At 42.4% G+C, this 22,697-nt stretch overlaps 1 protein-coding gene across 2 annotated transcripts; it reads left to right on the top strand.

Annotated features, from left to right (window-relative positions):
* The first annotated feature begins 11 nt into the window (after positions 1-11).
* On the top strand, positions 12-22,693 carry dnttip2 (deoxynucleotidyltransferase, terminal, interacting protein 2). 2 transcript variants are annotated; one of them, XM_071202064.1, is made up of 9 exons: positions 12-125; positions 2,448-2,519; positions 5,763-6,402; positions 6,869-8,150; positions 10,466-10,604; positions 14,469-14,564; positions 14,732-14,896; positions 16,406-16,515; positions 21,235-22,693. In XM_071202064.1, exons 1-9 carry the CDS (start codon positions 51-53, stop codon positions 21,329-21,331), a joined length of 2,676 nt encoding a protein of 891 aa, XP_071058165.1. In that variant the 5' UTR covers positions 12-50; the 3' UTR covers positions 21,332-22,693. The 2 variants fall into 2 exon arrangements, with proteins under 2 accessions (XP_071058165.1, XP_071058166.1); XM_071202065.1 differs by lacking the exon at positions 2,448-2,519 and having other exon boundaries at positions 21,235-22,690.
* The last annotated feature ends 4 nt before the right edge of the window (positions 22,694-22,697 follow it).

Genomic DNA, 22,697 nt, shown 5'->3' with positions numbered 1-22,697 from the left:
TTACTTCGGTCTTCAAACCGGAAGTGATAGAGAAGCCAACAGCATGCAAGATGGTGGCCACCAGGAGAGGAGTACGCGTGTGCTCACCGAATAAAAGCAACCCGGAGCAGTCCTCTGAAGTCCAGGTTCGTGACAAACAGAGATGATATTTAACCTGTGAATGTTCAGAGAGTGTTTAAAGGTGTCATAACGGAGGCGGAGGAGCCCCTGCACGTGCCAGTTAGCTCGTGCCCCAGCCGCTCGGAGTTCACGTGGACCTTCTTTACTTCCGAGTTTGTTAATGTTTTGAGAAATGTGGTGAAAACACAACATATTTTATACATGTCACGGTCCTGTTCACACGGCGTTTTATGACACGTTTGGTCTTTTGTTTATAATTAAATTTAAAAAAAAGATTTTCCGAATTGTGCAGAAAATAAATCAAAGATAAATGAGAATCCCGTTATTAGTCCCACAGAGGGGACATTCGCACCGTTACAGCAGGAAAGAGCCACAGACAGCTTAATGTTACATATGTTAAAACAAAGTACTAAGTTATGATATAATAAAAAGTATAATAAACAAATAAAAGTACAAAAATACTTTTCAAAATACAAATCCTGTAACAGTTCTTAGGATTTAGCAGCCAGGTATTTATTACACAGTTCACCAAACAACTACTAGATTACTTCTGAAGCACTTATTGACTTATGCGTTAATGTGTAGGTGTCTTATTGTCAACAAGTGCTGTTGAAACAAAAACATGGAGTTAGTGTTGACTGAAGCCATTTCTTCTTCTACCTCTGTTTAGAGCTGCACTGCTTTGTAATAAATAATAATAATCTTTATTTATATAACACCTTTCATACAATAATTGCAGTCCAAAGTTGTTCTCAGTAAACATCTCTTAAAATACTCACAGAAAATACACATCACAAAGTAAAACAAACCATAGAATAGACATATCAAGCATACATTTAGATTACAGGTGCATTAGGAGGAGGATATGTGAGAGAGGTAGCTTCCTAAAAGGCTAACTTGTACAAATGTGTTTGAGTTTTTTTAAATTCACAAAGACATTTAACAACTAAAAGCTAAAAGCAGGATATATTTATCCTATATGTTTGAATTGTTCTACAGAGAGGAGAAGTCCCGCCCGTCTACTTCCGCCCCATGGGACCTTATTTCTGAAACAGTATGTGTTGAAGTCGATGGAGAGAGAAAGATTATCTCTCCATCCCGTTTGAATTGTGCCACGAGTTACACACATGATGTTTGTCAATTTAAAAGATAATTTCCATGTCAAAAAAGTCTCAGTTTGTCGTAAAACTGTTGAAATAAAAGACTATGAAAAATACGCAACTAGAAAGACTACAACTCCCAGAGTCCCGGTCCCGCATGCTGGCTCTCAGGAACCGACTCACTCCCCTTGTGTGTGCACAGCTCTCAACGTGCCCAGACTCAGAGTGATTTCCACCTCTCAATACTTTCCGCCTCGTTCTGAGAGAAAGAAGTGAAATGTTCAACGTGACGGCCGTCTGGGTGTGTGGTGCATGATGGGAGATGTAGTTCATTGAGCGGTTTCACACAAAGTGTTACTTCACATTTACATTTGTTGACTTGCAAAATTATCTTTTAAATTGACAAACATCATGTGTGTAATTCGTGGCACAATTCAAACGGGATCGAAAGATAACGTTTCTCTCTCCATCGACTTCAATGCATACTTTTTCTGAAATAAGGTCCCATGGAGGAAAGGGAGGGACTTCGCCTCTCTAGGGTTTCCCTCCACACATTTAATAGATTTTACCGTTTGTTCTCATAACTAACGATACCAAAAACTCACGGTACGATAATATCGCGATATTTTTTACTTGATTTTTTTTTCTTGATTAAATAATAAATCTGATTTGTGCAGCATTTTAGTAGATAGTAGTATTTTAAAGTGTCAACAATATAATAATCAGACCCGGCAATAGAATAAATCGAGTTCCACTTTAGTTTAAGTAACTCAACTCTCACTCACTCGCTCAGCGTCACCAAGGTTATCTTTCAGGAATATGAGCACGTCCACATTTATAATGAAACGGATGAAAAGATTCATGTAAGGAAATAATAATGAATATATTTTAACATCATTATCTAACTTTTTTTTTTTTTTAATCCCGGTAGATTCTGTCAGTCTCACGGCGGTATTGAGACATTTATTTACCGCGATATTCGATATATCGTTACATCCCTACTCATAACGAATAGTGGATATTAAAATGTCAAGGTGATGCAGTGTTTCCCCGACCATTGTCTTGGCGGGGCGCTGCAGGATTTGCTAGCTTGATGCTACCGGCATTTAGCGGCAGTGACTCAACAAATTGCCTCTTAAAATGTATCGTCGGCAAAGTATGACGAGCTGCTCGTTTAAAGTTAGACTCCAATAGCTCAATATGATCATAACACTGCTTTCACATCAGAGGTCAGACGAGGCGGAGCTGCCTCCAGCGGGAGAGGCTGAGGCAGAGAGCAGCAGCACAGGGTGGCAGCAGGTACGTTATATGCTGTAGTCAGGGGATTGAAATGTGTCGATGAAAGGAAGAAGTGTAGGCGACATGATAAGAAGGGAATACAGTACGGTGTAACACTGTACTGTATTACTTTTTAATGTACAAATACGTTGTTACTGTACGATAACAATAATCCTCAGCTCCTCTCTGCTCCAGGGAGAGGGGGTACCCGAGCAGCACCCTGCCAAGGCAGTACACCTAGGGGACACACGGCAATGTGTAACACCGTGAAACCAGAGATGTGTTTTAACATTTCTTGAGTACAAGTCAAAAAGAAAAAAGCCTATTATTGATACATGTGATCAGGATGAAATCAGGATGAAATTAAAGCATTCAAAATGTAAGTAGAGATTTAAAGGAGTTATTCTCCAACAGCTGAGAGGAGCTAAATGTTAGTGTCCTCAATAAGAGGAAAGAGGGATTAGTGATGAGGAAACATTTAGTGTCCCTAACTGTCGAGACGTTTTTATCAGAGGTGGGAAGTACAAATACGTTGTTAATGTACTTGAGTACATTTTTCTGGTATCAGTACTTTACTCCACTACTTATTTTTCTGACGACTTTTTACTTTGACTTCTTACATGTTGAACTCAAATACCTGTACTTTCTACTTCTCACATGTTGAACTCAAATACCTGTACTTTCTACTTCTTACATGTTGAACTCAAATACCTGTACTTTCTACTTCTTACATGTTGAACTCAAATACCTGTACTTTCTACTTCTTACATGTTGAACTCAAATACCTGTACTTTCTACTTCTTACATGTTGAACACAAATACCTGTACTTTCTACTTCTTACATGTTGAACTCAAATACCTGTACTTTCTACTTCTTACATGTTGAACACAAATACCTGTACTTTCTACTTCTTACATGTTGAACTCAAATACCTGTACTTTCTACTTCTTACATGTTGAACTCAAATACCTGTACTTTCTACTTCTCTCATGTTGAACACAAATACCTGTACTTTCTACTTCTTACATGTTGAACTCAAATACCTGTACTTTCTACTTCTCTCATGTTGAACACAAATACCTGTACTTTCTACTTCTTACATGTTGAACTCAAATACCTGTACTTTCTACTTCTCTCATGTTGAACACAATACCTGTACTTTCTACTTCTTACATGTTGAACACAAATACCTGTACTTTCTACTTCTCTCATGTTGAACTCAAATACCTGTACTTTCTACTTCTTACATGTTGAACACAAATACCTGTACTTTCTACTTCTTACATGTTGAACACAAATACCTGTACTTTCTACTTCTTACATGTTGAACACAAATACCTGTACTTTCTACTTCTTACATGTTGAACACAAATACCTGTACTTTCTACTTCTCTCATGTTGAACTCAAATACCTGTACTTTCTACTTCTTACATGTTGAACTCAAATACCTGTACTTTCTACTTCTCTCATGTTGAACACAAATACCTGTACTTTCTACTTCTTACATGTTGAACACAAATACCTGTACTTTCTACTTCTCTCATGTTGAACTCAAATACCTGTACTTTCTACTTCTTACATGTTGAACACAAATACCTGTACTTTCTACTTCTTACATGTTGAACACAAATACCTGTACTTTCTACTTCTTACATGTTGAACACAAATACCTGTACTTTCTACTTCTTACATGTTGAACACAAATACCTGTACTTTCTACTTCTCTCATGTTGAACTCAAATACCTGTACTTTCTACTTCTTACATGTTGAACACAAATACCTGTACTTTCTACTTCTTACATGTTGAACACAAATACCTGTACTTTCTACTTCTTTCATGTTGAACACAAATACCTGTACTTTCTACTTCTTACATGTTGAACACAAATACCTGTACTTTCTACTTCTTACATGTTGAACACAAATACCTGTACTTTCTACTTCTTACATGTTGAACACAAATACCTGTACTTTCTACTTCTTTCATGTTGAACACAAATACCTGTACTTTCTACTTCTTACATGTTGAACACAAATACCTGTACTTTCTACTTCTTACATGTTGAACACAAATACCTGTACTTTCTACTTCTCACATGTTGAACACAAAATACCTGTACTTTCTACTTCTCTCATGTTGAACTCAAATACCTGTACTTTCTACTTCTCTCATGTTGAACCCAAATACCTGTACTTTCTACTTCTTACATGTTGAACTCAAATACCTGTACTTTCTACTTCTCTCATGTTGAACTCAAATACCTGTACTTTCTACTTCTTACATGTTGAACTCAAATACCTGTACTTTCTACTTCTCTCATGTTGAACTCAAATACCTGTACTTTCTACTTCTTACATGTTGAACTCAAATACCTGTACTTTCTACTTCTCTCATGTTGAACCCAAATACCTGTACTTTCTACTTCTTACATGTTGAACTCAAATACCTGTACTTTCTACTTCTCTCATGTTGAACTCAAATACCTGTACTTTCTACTTCTTACATGTTGAACTCAAATACCTGTACTTTCTACTTCTCTCATGTTGAACTCAAATACCTGTACTTTCTACTTCTTACATGTTGAACTCAAATACCTGTACTTTCTACTTCTTACATGTTGAACTCAAATACCTGTACTTTCTACTTCTTACATGTAGAACACAAATACCTGTACTTTCTACTTCTCACATGTTGAACACAAATACCTGTACTTTCTACTTCTCTCATGTTGAACTCAAATACCTGTACTTTCTACTTCTCTCATGTTGAACTCAAATACCTGTACTTTCTACTTCTCACATGTTGAACTCAAATACCTGTACTTTCTACTTCTTACATGTTGAACTCAAATACCTGTACTTTCTACTTCTTACATGTTGAACTCAAATACCTGTACTTTCTACTTCTCTCATGTTGAACTCAAATACCTGTACTTTCTACTTCTCTCATGTTGAACTCAAATACCTGTACTTTCTACTTCTCACATGTTGAACTCAAATACCTGTACTTTCTACTTCTTACATGTTGAACTCAAATACCTGTACTTTCTACTTCTCACATGTTCTCACAACAGCTGCTAGCTATGGGTACTTTTTACTGAAGTACATTTCAAAGCCTCTTTACTTTCACTTCAGTAAAGAAGTTTAGTCAGTACTTCTACTTTTAAACACGAGTATCTGTACTTCTACTTGAGTAAAGGATGTGTGTACTTTGCCATCTCTGGTCTTTATTAATAACAGTTTCTCATGTCTTTCTCACAGGAAACTCCTTCCACTCGAAGAACCAGGAGCAGAGTCACCGTTAAACCAGCCGCCGAGAGCCCGACCCAGCATGGAGCTCAGCAGGAAACCAGTCTAACTTCCTCCCCCCTACCCTCCTCCCCCCTGACTTCCTCCCCCCTACCCTCCTCCCCCACTCCCTCCCTGAAGAGATGCTCCAGAGCCTCCAGACTGCACAGCCCCGAGCAGCCGTGCACGCCCGCAGGATCCGTGCACGAGGCCGACGCTTCGGACGCGGAGTCGTGCTGCTCTGCGGTCTCCATGGAAATACCGATGACCCGTTCCCGGGGGAGGAAGAAGCAAACCCTCAGCCAGGGGGAGGTCTCCGAGGTGGAGTCGTGCTGCTCTGCAGTTTCAGGGTCTCGCCGCAGCACCAGGATGAAAGCCGCGCCTCCGAGCTCTCACACGGCGCCCATCGAGGCGGAAGAAGGAGGGAATGAGTCGAGCAGCTCCGTGGTGTCCGAGTCCACGAGAGTCACCAGGAGTCAGAGGAAGCCGGCTCGCACCAGATCCTCCGCAACAAAACCGCCGGAGGACTCGGAGATATCGGACGCAGACAGCTGTTTGTCGAGCGCCTCGGCGAGATCCACCCGCAGGAGCACAAGGACCAGGAGGCAGACAGGTCTGTGGGGGGGGGGGGGAAATCAAAGCATTCAGCTGTCTTTGTCGTACTTTATTTCTTGCAAGGAAGTCGAGTCAGACAGCAAAATGTCTTCAGAGCGAAAGACGTTGTATCGATATGAATCCATTTCTGAGATTTTAGGATTAAAAAATGGTAGTTTTGAGTTCCCTAAAACCTTAAGTCTAGAAGTAGAAGTCAGAAATGGATTCAGCATCCTCGATAACCTCCAGAAACACTCCATAACTGTCAGCGGTAACCAGGTGAAGACATGTTTCAGCTATTGTCTGCAGGTTAGCATCCGGCAGCTTCTATGTGCTGGAGACCCTACCACACATTTCTAACGTTGGGGTCCTTTGTGAGCTGGCAAACAGACCAAGCTGAGCAAAGACGTGAAAGCCAGTAAATCGAGATAAACATTGTGATATTATTCAAGTAAGTAAACAAGTAAAACTCTTTTCTGTCGCAGGTCCGATCCCCATCCACCTGGAAGAAGCCTCGGAAGGATCCAGGTCACCGCGATCTCGACGGAGCCTGATCCCCAGAGGAGCTATGGACGCCAGCGAGCCGCCGTCATGCGACTCCGACGGCTTCGAGTCCGGACCGACTTCCAGTATGACGACTCGCAGGCGATTGAAGACCCGATCCAACGCCTCGGACTCCGAGCCGATGGAGATTCACTCCCCGAGCAAAGGGACGCCCGGCAGCCGAAGCGCCAGGAGCCCCGCCAAGGACTGCAGCGTCATCCTGGAGAAGATGGAGCAGGGCGACGTTTCTTTAAATCATTCGAGTCTGGAAAACACCGTGATCGCTGCGGACTGTACCGTTCTGGAGGTGGAGAAGAGCCTGGTGGAGGAGGAGGAGAAGAGCCTGGTGGAGGAGGAGAAGAGCCTGGTGGAGGAGGAGAAGAGCCTGGTGGAGGAGGAGGAGAAGAGCCTGGTGGAGGAGGAGAAGAGCCCGGTGGAGGAGGAGAAGAGCCCGGTGGAGGAGGAGAAGAGCCTGGTGGAGGAGGAGAAGAGCCCGGTGGAGGAGGAGAAGAGCCCAGTGGAGGAGGAGAAGAGAGCAGAAGGCGAAGACACTGCTTTCATTACATTAAGTGAAGCCGTTGAGGAAGATATAACAGTCGGGGGAGAAAAAGCAGGTGTGAGCATTACTGACGTCCCATTGAGCGAGGACAAGGCAGTCGTGGTCATTTCAGACGATGACGCCGCCGCTACGTCTCCTCTGATATCAGAAAGACAACCTGAAGAGGCCGCAGTGACTGTTGTTCACCAGCAGGAGGAGCCGTGTGCAGACGAGGAGGAGGAGGAGGAGAAGGAGAAGGAAGTGGAAAAGATGGAGGTGAGCTCTTTGCAGCCGAGCGTCATCGTGGAGTCTTACGCTGAGCAGGAAGTTAAAGATATCCTCGTGAAGAAGACTAAAGTAATCAGTCTGTTGGAGAGCAGCGAGGATGAGGAGGAGGAGGAGGAGGATGAGAGGGACGTTTCTAAAGAGGAAGAGGAGAAGAAAGCAGGACCCTCCGTCGCACCTGAAGCTGTGGGCGGGCTCTTTATGATCGACACTCGGCCCGGACAGGAAGTGGATGAACTTTACTACAAGGAGAAGCTCACTGAGGAGGAGGAGAAGACGAAGGAGGAGGAGAAGAAGGAGGGAGACGTCGAGGAGGACGAGGAGTTTGTGGATGAGGAGGGAGACGATGATGAAGATGACATGGATACAGAGATCCTCTTCTCCAGTAGAAACCCTCACCTGTAAGTATGAGAGGTGGCGCTCTGAGATATGTTTATTCACTTAGGAACACAAAGCATACTCGTAGATTAAAGGTTAAGGAACACAACAAAAAAAAACTTTTTATGTTGAATGCAAGCTTCCAGAAACAGAACAAGTTAAAGGTCACCTATCGTGCTACTTGTAGGCAATAGCATAGGTCTGATACAAATATATAAACATGTCTATGAAGTGTTTTGCTCAAAATCATATCTAATTGTCTGACAGTATAATAATTCCAGTTTACCGTCTCTGCCTATTTTTACTGTTAGTGCAGACGCAGATCTGGACAAAAAACACTTGAAGTTTCCGTTTTTTTTTTTGAGTAAATCAAAGTCTTAAAAAAAGCTAGTCGTCCAGAATGATGGATCCTACAGTCGTAGACAAAAAGACCAAAACTAACGGTGTTTGTGCATCTTTTAATACTTTTGTCCAACGTCCTGGCAGTGTGCGGAAAAAGTACACGTCCCACCGTCCGGGACGTGTTATTTACAATATCGGACAAGTAGATCTTTCAATTGACTTGTCCGGCGGACAAGTGATGTTTTTCGCCCTGGTTTATTGACAAATTATTGATACATTCAGTTTACAAAAGGCAGAACTCATTCGCAAATTGTACGTGTCCGCCATTGTTCGTTTAGAAATGTTAGTTTCGGTTCTGCTTGTTGATTCCTAAGGAAATGCAGCTCGCCTCTTTCTGTACAGTTAGACTGGGCGGGATTGGGAAGTGTAGCACAGTGGCCGGGTTGGGAAGCAAAACTAGTAGGAACAAATAACAATTGTCCGGTACCGGGATTATTAAGAGTAGTGAGGACAGGAGGCGAGGCCGAGCCCCGCGGACTGCAGCTCTCTCTATGCTCCGTATCAGCTGATCGCTGCTCTGCGTCTCTCTGCCTCTCTCTCTCTCTCCACACAGCAGATCTGCTGCCCGTTTAACAGTCTCATCTTTGTCAAACTTTCTTCCTCTAACACGTAATGAAGGTTATTAAGCGTTTTAGCTCCTATGTTGTTAATATTGACCCATTTCCTTTATGAAAATGTAAAAAACGATGACGAAGAAGAAGATTCCAGTGGCCCCAATTTTTGTCCATTCTGGACAAGTGAAAAATGTATTCGGACAAGTACATTGCCAAACTCACTTGTCCATGGACAAGTACTCTCTAAAAACTTTTTCTCACACTGTAGTATTGGCGACTTTTAATACTTTTGTCCAACGTCCTGGTTGCTCCTTCCTGTCCTCTTCAGAGTTCACGGATATCTTTGTTTTGTCACTTTTAATGTCTCCTTTAGTTTCTTGCATCGACCTCACACAGACAAATAGACCGTTCCCACCAGATGACAAAGATACAGGTAGACCGTGAGATAAAACTCAAATAAACAACTTGAATGTACGCAAAGACGACAACAACACTGACTGCTTATAAACCAGCTGATTGTCAACAAGCGAGAGGTATTTAAACTGAAATTGATAAACAACAACAGTCTCCATTAGGGAGGGGTGCCGAGCCCCGGGGCTGAATTATTAAAGACCGTGGCGCCGTTAAGCTCCGACGTCATGGGTCTTTTTATCGGTGCTGGAGACGTGTACAAAATATATATCATGTGTTATTGCTACACAAACATTATATTGCAGTTTTAGTTTCGCCAACTCCGATTCTAATACGCAGAAAGACTGCCAAATGCGTCTATGATTATTATTTAGTATTTTCGATCTTTACAATCAAGTCGAGATCTCTCTCTCTCCCGTCTGTGTGCGAGGGGGCGGGGCGGTTTACACACACAGCTGCTACATGCAGCAACACACACACACACACACACACACACACGGAGATGGCGGAGAGAACGCGCTGATGATGAGAGGAAACTGAGTTATTTATTTAGTTAAAGTTTCAGCTATTCTGTCATCAGATTATTTAATATGATTTGTTAAAACGTTATCGTTTCTTTTGATGTGAAATATTATTTATTTAATTTAAATAAAAAGCAATTTTAGTTTAGTTCACAATTTGTTTAGTTTTTTTTCTCCAAAAGAACCGATAAAAGACCGGACCGATAAGCGGTATCGATAAAAGTAGTAGTACCGTTAAACCCGTAACGATACCCATCCCTAGTCTCCATTATACACAATTAAACTCCTCATCTTGGCACTCTTTGGTATCGATCTTTCCTTGTTTTATTTTTTCTTCTTCTTTTCAAATATACAGAGAAACCTTTGAGAGCGGGGCAGATTTAGGAAGCTATTGTTATAAAAGATCGTTATATTTGTGCCTGAGTTTTTCTCTGCGTCGATGTGTTCCAGGAAAGAGTCGTCCAGCCGCATCGACCCTGGCATCCGGATGAAGGAGCTCGGGGGGTTATACATCCATTTTGATGGCGGCAAATCAAAACACGTCTCCAGTTCGCTGCAGACTCTGAAGGAAAAGAAGATCCAAGATGAGGTAAATAAGCTTCTCCTCCTTTGAAGGATGCAGAGAGAATAAAGACTTCACGAGGACGAGTCACTCCAGAGTTCTTCATCAGTTCTTTGTGTCTTTTATCTGTGAGTGTGTAGACAGTGTGCAGAGTTTCAGTGTGTGCTGTCCACAGGCAGAGAAGGCAAAAGTACACACATCCTTTAGTCGAGTAGAAGTACACACATCCTTTAGTCGAGTAGAAGTACACACATCCTTTAGTCGAGTAGAAGTACACACATCCTTTACTCGAGTAGAAGTACACACATCCTTTACTCGAGTTGAAGTACACACATCCTTTACTCGAGTTGAAGTACACACATCCTTTACTCAGGTAGAAGTACACACATCCTTTAGTCGAGTAGAAGTACACACATCCTTTACTCAAGTAGAAGTACACACATCCTTTACTCGAGTAGAAGTACACACATCCTTTACTCAGGTAGAAGTACACACATCCTTTACTCAGGTAGAAGTACACACATCCTTTAGTCGAGTAGAAGTACACACATCCTTTACTCGAGTAGAAGTACACACATCCTTTACTCGAGTAGAAGTACACACATCCTTTACTCGAGTTGAAGTACACGCATCCTTTACTCGAGTAGAAGTACACACATCCTTTACTCAAGTAGAAGTACACACATCCTTTACTCGAGTAGAAGTACACACATCCTTTACTCGAGTAGAAGTACACACATCCTTTACTCGAGTTGAAGTACACGCATCCTTTACTCGAGTAGAAGTACACACATCCTTTACTCGAGTAGAAGTACACACATCCTTTACTCGAGTAGAAGTACACACATGCTTTACTCGGGTAGAAGTACACACATCCTTTACTCGAGTAGAAGTACACACATCCTTTACTCGAGTAGAAGTACACGCATCCTTTACTCGAGTAGAAGTACACGCATCCTTTACTCGAGTTGAAGTACACGCATCCTTTACTCGAGTTGAAGTACACGCATCCTTTACTCGAGTAGAAGTACACACATCCTTTACTCAAGTAGAAGTACACACATGCTTTACTCGGGTAGAAGTACACACATCCTTTACTCGAGTAGAAGTACACGCATCCTTTACTCGAGTAGAAGTACACGCATCCTTTACTCGAGTTGAAGTACACGCATCCTTTACTCGAGTAGAAGTACACACATCCTTTACTCGAGTTGAAGTACACACATCCTTTACTCGAGTTGAAGTACACGCATCCTTTACTCAAGTAAGAAGTACACACATCCTTTACTCGAGTAAGAAGTACACACATCCTTTTCTCAAGTAGAAGTACACACATCCTTTACTCGAGTAGAAGTACACACATCCTTTACTCGAGTAAGAAGTACACACATCCTTTTCTCAAGTAGAAGTACACACATCCTTTACTCAGGTAGAAGTACAGATACTCGTGTTTGAAAGTACTCTGGTGAAAGTAGAAGTACTGACTAAACTTCTTTACTCAAGTCAAAGTAAAGAGGCTTTGAAGTGTACTTCAGTAAAAAGTACCCATAGCTAGCAGCTGCTTTAAAGAGTACCTGACCTCCCTTTATATCAATAGAACAATAATGTCATTGTTAGCTAATGAATGTTTCCATGGTGACCAACGGCAACATGACAACGTTTCCATTGGGCCCGCAGTTTTAATCGGGGCTGAATACAACATTTTAATTGTTTTATTATTATGTTTATTGTTGTTATTTGTTGGGCTTTGTCCTAATATTTATTTTTGTTTTAAACTATGTTGAAAGATTAGTTTAATATAATTTTTTTTATTTTGCTATGAAAGGCTGAATGAAAGGCTGTGCTGGTTTTTCGCTGGGTGGAGTCGTGTGGGTTTTTGAGTGAGAGCGGCCTGTCCGCTTACTCTTGCTAGGTTAGCTTGGCTTTTATCATTTATATTTATCTGCAACAATGGATAACTCAGCGCCAGATGCAGGCACATTAGAAGACATCAGCTACGTTACCGACGAGCTAGCAAGCCAGCCAGGGACAAGGGAGGCTGGCAATAATATTTTGAAGAGAAATTGACTCTCAAGCCGGCTCTCTCACAAACTCCGGCTCTGTGCGCAAGCAGACCGCACACGCTCTCTGCCTGCATGTAGTGGAGTAAAGTACTGATACCAGAAACATGTACTTAAGTACAGTAACAAAGTATTTGTACTCTACTACTTCCCACCTCTGGTGATGAAGAAGAGTGTGTGTAGTTTGCAGTGTGTGTGATCCACAGGTAGGGATGGGTATCGAGAACCGGTACTAAGTCAATACCTGATTGGACGGTATCGGTACACCGCTAAGCCGCTGGACAAACGGTGCTGCTCTCGGTATATCTGTTACGTCTACTTCCTTAGTTTAACTTTAAACCATTCTGGTTGGTTGGGAACCCTCGTCCCGTGTGATGTATCCGGTTTGAGACCCCTCTGATTGGCCACTGTAAATGCCACTGGTCATCTCTCAACAGCGCTCTTATTATTGTTGTGAGACAGGCATGGCGGACAGAGCGAAGCGATCGAAGGTCTGGGTGCACTTTAAAACATGTAGTGGCGATAGTGCAAGGTGCAATCTCTGTACTCGATGAGTTGCTTGTAAAGGGGGTAACACAAGCAACTCAATGAAGCATTTAAAAACACTCATTGGATCTAAAACGGTGCAGCGTATCTGACAGCCTAACGATGTGGCTGCTAGTGCTAGTGCTAATAGCGCTAGTGCTAATAGTGCTAGTGCTAATAGTGCTAGCGGGCTTCAGCCGCGCCGTGTGCAAATATGACCTGAGCGAAGGCTCGCAGGCAGGTTAGCTGCTGCCTATATACACATGCTATACCTTGCTATACCCGCAACCTCCGTTCCAGCTGAGAGGGTCTTCTCTACAGCTGGCCTGATTGTGAATCGCCTCCACACATGAAAGCTGTAGGCCTATAGCTGTCAAACTGTGATCACCAGTTCAATACAAATTCGACTTGGTTTCTACACTTATTTGAACATGTATTTATTTATTTCCAAAAACTATTGGGGAAAAAAGAAAATTCAGATTTTTTTTTTTAACCGGTTAACCGTTTTTTGGGGGGTCGAATATTCGAATATACATTTGCTTTCAAATTCCCATCCCTAGCAGGCACATCGCCTCGTCTTTTTTTAGTTTATTATCACTGACAGTGTATTAATGTGAGCGCCTACACCTATAATAATGTGGCCTTTCATTGAATGCTTTATAAACCAGTTAAACTTACAGATGTCTTTGTGAATTGGAAAACTGCATTTAGATGTTGTTAAAGTTCAATGTATGGTTCAGCAATTGTTGGTCGTTTACCAGGAATTGACATATTTTAAGCTGAAATACTTTGTTCTGTTTAAACCGTCAGACACATTTTGACGTGTTTCAGCACATCATTTATTTTGTGATGATTTAAAAGTACAATCCAGAATAATATACGCCTTTATCTTTTTGCCATCTTAGCCTTTTTACCAATTTCTTCATATCACAGTTTCGCATGATGTCGCTGTGGGACAATGTTTTAAGGATCTCGAGGTTGTCAGTTTGAAATGTCTGGATGAAGATGCAACTGATTTACAAATGTCAAATGCCTCTTTTCAGCCTCTGTCCGAGGGAAACCCCAAAAAGCATGACGGGGCGAGCCGGGCGCCTTTAAGTTATTTTATTTATTTGTGTCTGCTTCTGAGAAGTTAATGTATAAGTTATACAGTTATTTCTGCAACTAAATGACTGTTTAATCTTCACATCTTGTATTCATGTCTATAATTTTGAGCTCCAAATTATTGAAAAGTATCGAAAAATACCGACACCGATAAGCAGTCCCGGTACAGATAAAATCCTAACGATACCGTCCCTATCCACAGCTGATGAAGAAGAGCGTGATGGGACCAGACTTTGAGAAGAACGATGCCGTTGCTCCGTGCAGCGAATCCAAAAAAGCCACAAAGTTGAAAAACCGAGTAAGTCTGACCACGCTATGCTTTATTTCAAACTGTTGTTTTACTTTGAAATCCACGTATGATGACGCATCCTGTCCAGAACCACAACATGCACACTGTTCAGACTCCGCTTTGAATCACGTTCGGCTTCAAACGTGCTTTCTAATAATGTAACTCTCGGTTGTCAGACGGAGAGGGAGAAGTCGACCGGAGCCGGCTGGTTCGACATGAAAGCCCCGGAGCTGACTCAGGAGCTGAAGGCCGACCTGCAGGTGCTGAAGATGAGAGGCTCCATGGACTCCAAGAGGTTCTACAAGAAGAACGACAGAGACGGATTCCCCAAATATTTCCAGGTCGGTGGAAGAAAACAAACACTCTTAGAAACAGACACACGGGTTGGTCGTCTGGAGAAGGGACCGCATGTTGCCGTATCAAGCTTCTAGTAATCTGCAACACAGGTTTTTTGTCACATGCACACTTGTTAAAGCTTAGTTTGGGCAATGGACATCTTAAAGGTCTCCTATTATACTATTTTTAGGCATACATTAGGTTTCAGCATGAAGCCCGCCCACATTTCCGATATTACGTCAGATCGGCAGCAAATCTGGATCCGCTTCGATGTTCCCCCGTTTTCAGAGATGTGGGTACGGAGGAAAAGAGAGGGTTTTATTTCCTGACGCTGCGTGAGTTCCCCGAAACACCGGGGACACGTTGATGTAGAGAAGACATACAAAAGTGCATTCTGCATGATAGGAGACCTTTCATGCTGCGCTTCCATTACAGTTTAGTAGCTGGGGCGGTAACTATAGTAACGCAGTGTAGGCGGAGCCGTGACGTCATCTTTAATGCGAAACACAAAACCAACATGAGCCGTTAGCTGTTAGCACTCAGAGCTCACAGCTCCTCAGATCTGCTCAGAAACTAGACAGAAGCTAAACAAGTCCAAACCACAGACTGCCTGTGTCATGGAGAATACAGTCGCTGCTTTATTCATGTCTGTAGGCCGTTGTTGTGAGCGTGGACGGTCGGAGCATATATAACGTTAGCTTAGCCAATCTCCATTCAGAAAACACGCATTTTAAAGGTGTTTCTCTGCCGTCTGTCTGCAGACTCAAAGCATTAATTCATGGTTCTTACTAACCGGTATCAGTGTGTTGTTTTGAAACGTGTATTACAATTAAATCACGGTCAGATATGTTCATCTTGTTGTAGTTGCCAGCGATTCTCTCTCTAGTTCAGCATACTCAGCCCGACTCAGCCCGGCTGTTGGCCCGGAAAGAACCTGGATTTTGGAGAGCCAGGAAAACTGTGAAAAAGTACCCGTTAGCCGGAACTACGCCGAGTGGAAACGCAACCAGAAACAAGCCGGGTTTGGCACGGCACGCTTAAACCGCGCTGCAGTGGAAATGCGCCATAAGTCTCAGGCGCCTCCATCAATGCAAAATATGATATGACAAAGAAATACATGATATAATGTACAAGTAGGTTGTGGGAATAAGAACAATATTTACAAAAAATAGAACAAGATGTGAAATGAAACTTTATATTTTACAGTAGAAAACAAGTGAAAAACATGCCGACTGCAATAACCCGTAATATTTAATATTCCGCTCCCCACTCACGTATATATAATATCCTGCTTTATATGCTGTAAATGTGTAATTCAACATTTTGAATTTATTTCTATTTGAGATGTTTACATGTTGTATTGTTTATTTAAAGTCTTTTAATTTCTCTAATGTGCAATGCCTTGTGTTTTTAGGCTGCTGCGACGCAAACATGTCCCACATACATAGGTGACCACTCGCAGGAGATATATTTATAAATGTTTTGAGTGTAATGGTTTGTAACGTGCGTTTCAGATGGGCACGGTGGTGGACAGTCCCATCGACTTCTATCATTCCCGAGTCCCCATGAAACAGAGGAAGCGGACCATGGTGGAGGAGCTGCTCAACGACGCCGAGTTCAGACAGTGAGTAACACAAACTTAAGCATCGCAATATTGTGCCTCGTGTGACCTGCAGGGTTCTTACACCTTTTCCAAAGTCAAATTCAAGCACTTTCAAGGATTTCAAGCACCCGTACGAACCCTGGACTTGGGTTACGGTCGAATTGTCCATAAATCTCCCATCGTCTTTTCCTATCCACTGTTCCTCGACCTCTGTGTGAAACGTCACGGGGTTAAGGGATAGTGCAGGGGTGGCCAGAGGTTAAGAGCCACATGTTTTTCTCTGTTACACACCGTCACTGATACCGCTTGTTTCAGTTTTTTGTTTTCTGGAGACAAGATTTCAACCACGTCACGGATGCATTTTTGTGGCATTGGGATATATTTTGTAAATCCTCTGGAGCAGAGAGGAGCTGTGGATTATTGTTATTGATGAATGCATCAGTGTTTCTTAGGGTCAAACACTAAACTCACAACTTAAAATGAAAGCGTTCAGTTTATTTAATAAAAGAGCACATGTTCAATGTGAAAAGTGACAGTAGATATTATTAGATTATTTGCAATGTGGTGCTACATACATTTAAAAAAAAAAAAATTATATATATTTTTTAGACACCTTGAATTTCAGGGGGGGGCGGGGCTCCGTTGGCGATAATCAACGATAGGTTCCCCCCCGCTCAAAGGTGATTGGTTCACTGCATCGCAGGTATTATTGTGATTGGCTCTTGGGCCACATCACAATTAGACGCGCTGTCATCCTCTCATACTGACACACACACGTAGGGAGAGCCGGGACGAAAGTAACACGGGACGAAAGTAACGGAGCGATTTTATCCGAGCCCAAACAACTTTGACCGGCCAAATTACGTCAGAATGATCAGCATTCAGTACTTAACAGACCTACTAAATATCAGGTTTAACTGTCAGGAGTAGCTAGTGTTGTCACGATACCAACATTTTGGTTTCGATGCCAAGTCAAGAATTGCGATTCCGATTCTTTTCGATACTTTAAAAAAGAAAAAGGGAAACAGTCTTAAATGTAATTATTGTGCTTTATTTCACACCAGAACCAGAACCATAACACACACTTTTAAACAATGAGAACAATAAATAAAATAAATGACAAGAATTCGTATTAAATAAAAACAGACAGGCCTCGTGTGTCCGGAGGCTTGCCCTCACTGTCAGAGATATCGCTCAAATACTTCCACATTTCGCTTCTGGCGTCTTTGTTGTCAACAAGCCGAGGCGCAGCGGCAGTTGCACTCCCTCTTGCAGCCATGCTTCTCGTTTTCTCACATGCTCTGGCAGCTAGCGCGTGCACGAGAGAGGGGAGGCACTTGGAGCGTGCACGAGAGAGGGGAGGCACTTAGAGCGTGCACGAGAGAGGGGAGGCACTTAGAGCGTGCTTGAGGGGGTGGGACTGCAGGCACGGCTGCAGTGCAGGGAGTGGAAGCAGAGCGCTGAACACACACAGCTCTTATTAAAACGGCGCTTTCTCACCGGAGTCCTTTCCCCCGTCATTCTTAAAGTACCGATACTAATGAAACGGAGGAATCGTAACGTTTTTAACGGCAGGGTATCGCGGTACCTTTCAAGTATCGGTACACCGTGCAACACTAGTCAGGAGTCAGTGTCTCTCCCTCAAACTCACACAATTCGATATGAACTGAAGAGCCGCATGAAACTAGGCAAAGAGCCGCATGCAGCTCAAGAGCCGCGGGTTGGCCACCCCTGGAATAGTGGATAGGAGAATTCAAAAGGACTTAGGAGAAGAGACTGCGGTGCTTTGAGAATCCGACTGCACTTTCCCATGGATGTATAATAAGAACTGGATACGGCGTGGGAGGCGGGGCCTCGTTCATTCCTATGAGAGCTGCTCATTGGCGCATGAAGACAAAATGGCCCAACTTTTGAGAGCGAAACGTCACGAAAGTAATCATATAACCCTATAATCCGTTCTTATTGAGCGTCCATGGGTAAAGGTAAAACTCATGTACCGTGGGTTAGATGCGCGTTCATAATGCAGAGCAAAATAACTCTCAGAATAACGTTATTAGCACATTTTACAACTTGAGGACCGAATGTTTTTAATAAGGGCTATACACACGTTCATACTGGGTAGTTTATTTAGTTAAAAACAATTATCCAACGATTTACAGACGTCTCTTTCCCGATGTTAGTCAATGGGAAAAAGTCTTTCCGGGCCCAGCGACTGATACGTGTAGTACCGCCGTTTGGCCACAACGAATATTTCCCCCGAGTCCGGCGCACCTCCTGGGGGCTTGCACTTTCAGTATCGAGTTATTTATGATGTCATGAATGTGCGTCTGCTGCTGTGGGGAAACTACAGTTTTCTATACAGCGGACTACAACATGGATGTATAATAAGAACGGCGGACTACTGTAAACTGATCTAGAGACTTGCTCTGATGCTGCTGCTTTGTGCTTTATAAACGTGGACAACAGAGAAACATTTATTCCTTATGACCAAGGTTGGAATTGAAATAAAAAAGTGAAGTGAAATATATGCTTGTCGTAAAGGAAGGTTCCTAAGCTAAAGGAAGTTTCAAAGCTCCTTTCCTATCATCTAGAGCAGGGGTTCCCAACCTCTACCAGTCATATTATTTCCTCCAGTAGCGAGTTAATCGTTCACCAGGAAACCGTTGAAAATGGCTTTTATGATGTTCCGAGGGATTCGGCGGCTCGGGGTCTCAGCCTCTCGTGCGCACGAGAAAGTTACCGGTGCTCCAAGCAGGAAGAGGAGCGCACAGGAGACAACCGTTTGATTGCAGACTGTTGTGTTGATGTGGGGAAATGGCAGTGCATTATTTGAGATATATTTCAAACTCGGACTTCATTTTAAGGACATGTCGGCCAGGGGTGTAGAGCTATATGTTTATTTTATAGCTTTTCATTTTAATGACTGATTTTAATGTCTTTCATTTGTTTGTAAAGCACCTTGAATTGCCTTGTGTCGAAAAGTGCTATATAAATAAACGTGCCTTGCCTTTGTTTAAGCACCGGATTGGCAAAACAGGAGAGTAAACAGTCTGCCTTGATCTATGAGTTTGTGTCCGGGACGCTCACGGTATCTGCTGCCCGCAGCTGTTTGAAGGAAAGCCTCGTTCTCTTCATGGCTGCAGGCAGCACCAGGAGGCAGCGGGACGTGTACTCCGCTCTGAGAAGTGCAGCACCAGCGCGCCGAGAGCGCTGCCTTTTTACGCACCGCCTTCGCTGTGTTTACCTTCATCAGAACAGCGAGTGACTGCAGGCTGCTACGTGTTAACCACACACACCTCTGCACACACCTCTACACACACATCTGCACACACCTCCACACACACCTCTGCACACACCTCCACACACACCTCTACACACATCTCCACACACATCGAACTGCCCGATTACTCCCCCTTTTATTAGTTTTATGAAGGAGATGTCCAGTCACCAAGGCGCGTCTGTGTGTGTGTTGCGCTCTGCGCTCGGCTCTGTCCGACACCGGCATTTGTTTTCAAATGACCATGAACAGTAATTTACACACATCTGGCTAACTCCATAGGTCGCCTATATGCGGGTGATCCCAAAATAAATTAGTTTAATCTTAATCTCGATGTAGTGCTAAATGCTGACGTGCACCGGAACGAACGTCATTATCATAATATATCTTCTGAAAACACACACACACCTTCATAATGCGCCTTCTCCTCGTTTTCCCAGCATTCACTGGATTATCCGTAAATCGTAAACAAAACGTTGATTTATCTGTTTTCCCTTTTTGGTTTAAAAACTGAATTACGTTGGTTTTTTGTTTTTCCGAAAAACAAAAAAACGACACCGGTTCTTTTTTAAACGTTGTTAATATGTTTTGGATGCTTATTGTTCTAGTATTTGTTCAGGCTGTTAAATACAATTAGCCTCTGTTGCTACCTGCTGGTGAGTAAATATTAAAATCAGTTAAAATTGACAACCGGTCCGCGATTTATTTTTTAATGTATCTGCCGGTCCTTGGCCCGATAAAGGTCGGGAACCCCTGATTTAGAGCAGCGGTTCCCGACCTTTTTCAACTCGGGGCTCACTTAAGAATCAAAAAATGTGTCGCGGCCCACATTCAACCACAAACAATACGGAGGCTAAATAAAGTTCTGATTGGTCAATTCAGAACATGTGACACTTTGTAAATCCAGTAGAACAGACCGTTGCTAAGGACTGTAATGACCGTTGCTAAGGAGGATCAAGAAAGAGGTTTTTAAAAAAAAATCTTAATAATAAATGTTTGCACAAAAACCATAATATTCTGTAAATTATTTGGCGGCAAATATTGAATTTACATTTAAACCCTTTAATATTTTATTTGGGCTTTTAGATGAAGACCGCAAACGGTTAACAACTATTCTTCTGGCTGAAATACATATTTTTAAAAGTCAGTCAAGGAGTAATCTTAATTTAAGGTGTTTGAAGAATAGATTACAAAAAAAAAAAAAAAAACTGGAAACAATTATTGCCACAATTATTTGGCGGCCCACTTGCAATGCCTTCGCGGACCACTAGGGGGCCGCGGCCCACAGGTTGGGAACCACTGATCGAGAGAACTCAAACGGCACTTATCATGGCTGCCACTTGGGTCATTTCACTCCGTTAGGAAGGTTCCTAATCTAAACGGACAATTCGACCGCAACCCTCGTGTATTTCATTACTGCAGATATACTTTATATTAAACGTACGATGCTCTTCTCTTCCCAGGAGCAACAAGAAGAAGTACCAGCACATCGTGACGGAGCGAGCGGCGAAGGGAGCCGGCCGGAAGAACAAGAAGAAGAGCAAATTCCATAAGAAGTAAATGTGAAGACGCCGTGTGATGAACTCTGAGCGCCGTCTCGTTGATATCGTCCTCCAGAGAAACGTGTTTTTAATGAAATGGACCTGTGTCGCCCAACGTGTTGCTGCACAGTAATCATAGTCTTTCTCAAAACAAATGCTGAACATTAAAATACTTTTTTTTTTGGCGACCAGCACAAACATTTTGTAATGGTTTTGTTGTAATTTAAACTCATCATCACATCCTGAACACATGGCTGTAACATGTCATATCAACACATGTTCTTTATCAGCGCTACTCGAACATGTATTTAAAATGTTGTATCTCGCATCTCGATTCAGTCGAGATGCGAGATACAACATTTTAAATACATTTTCTAAACTTTAAGTTACTGCTTCTTTTGGTAATCGTGAGAGAAGTGGAGTAACACAAACTAAAGATTTAACACGCATCATCTGCAGCAAACGGCGTCTGAGGGCTTCTTAATATTTAATAAACTATAAATGTTTCATATCCATGTGACGGGAAGAAATCAGCGAACTGATTTTTTTCTTTTTATGCAAAAAAACCCACAAAGCTAGCGCTGAGCTTCTGAATTAGCCACGAGCGAAAAAATCTTAAGGCCGTTGGCACAGACCTCTAGCTATACCGATCGATATACTTATCGTTTCTGCACAAGCAAGCTTAGCTAACATCCTGAGAGTCCACAGATTATAGAGATATAGGGATCGTCACTGAGCGATCAGAACTCGCGACAGGGGAAGAAAATACAGACGACACACGACGTAGCAGAACACGGAGATACGCTCACTGTAGCTGTTACTCTGATCAAAGGTCGTGTTCAATGGCATTACAACGAGAACCACGCGGCTGAAGGTTAATCCATAGCTTAATCCAACGTGTCCGTCACTTTGAACAAATTATTGATAATCCATAATTACATTTTATGCACAAATCGGAGAATAAAATGTAGCTGCTAATGGTAGCCACCAGAGTGTATGCAGCTTCCGGTTTTGGCTTCGCGTCACTCTCACTCCTTATTTGGTAACGTGTGTGTGTGTTTGGAACCGCCCTTCGATTCTATTGGCTCTGACGGTTAGAAAGAGGTGTCAATCATCAAAATCGACCAATGGGGGCCAGAGATATGGAAAATCCACCCAAATGACCCCAGAAGTGTTTTTTTTTTGCTAAATCTCTGTAAAAAGGTCAAATATCACGTGTTTTGCATCAATCTTGAAACAGGTTACTTATTATATGTTGTACTTTGGATTCATAAAGCTTTCAGTCTACCTTACCATCATCCAAGGGTCGTTTTCACTATACGTACAAAATAATTTTTGGACGGACGCAATAATTTACAGTTTTTTTCCATGTTCAATCTGAATTT

Source organism: Pseudochaenichthys georgianus, unplaced genomic scaffold (genome assembly GCF_902827115.2).
Source record: "Pseudochaenichthys georgianus unplaced genomic scaffold, fPseGeo1.2 scaffold_1100_arrow_ctg1, whole genome shotgun sequence".
NCBI classification, from domain to species: domain Eukaryota; kingdom Metazoa; phylum Chordata; class Actinopteri; order Perciformes; family Channichthyidae; genus Pseudochaenichthys; species Pseudochaenichthys georgianus.
The sequence above is the reverse complement of the archived record's forward strand: the minus strand, read 5'-3'. Positions and strand labels throughout refer to the sequence as shown.

What these genes read in the sequence shown, in the direction of transcription:
- dnttip2 (XM_071202064.1), top strand. Translation starts at nt 51, where the DNA reads ATGGTGGCCACCAGGAGAGGAGTACGCGTGTGCTCACCGAATAAAAGC. An exon ending in AGCAGTCCTCTGAAGTCCAG is followed by an intron (nt 126 to 2,447) that starts GTTCGTGACAAA and finishes CTTTCACATCAG; the next exon opens with AGGTCAGACGAGGCGGAGCT. An exon ending in GCAGCACAGGGTGGCAGCAG is followed by an intron (nt 2,520 to 5,762) that starts GTACGTTATATG and finishes TCTTTCTCACAG; the next exon opens with GAAACTCCTTCCACTCGAAG.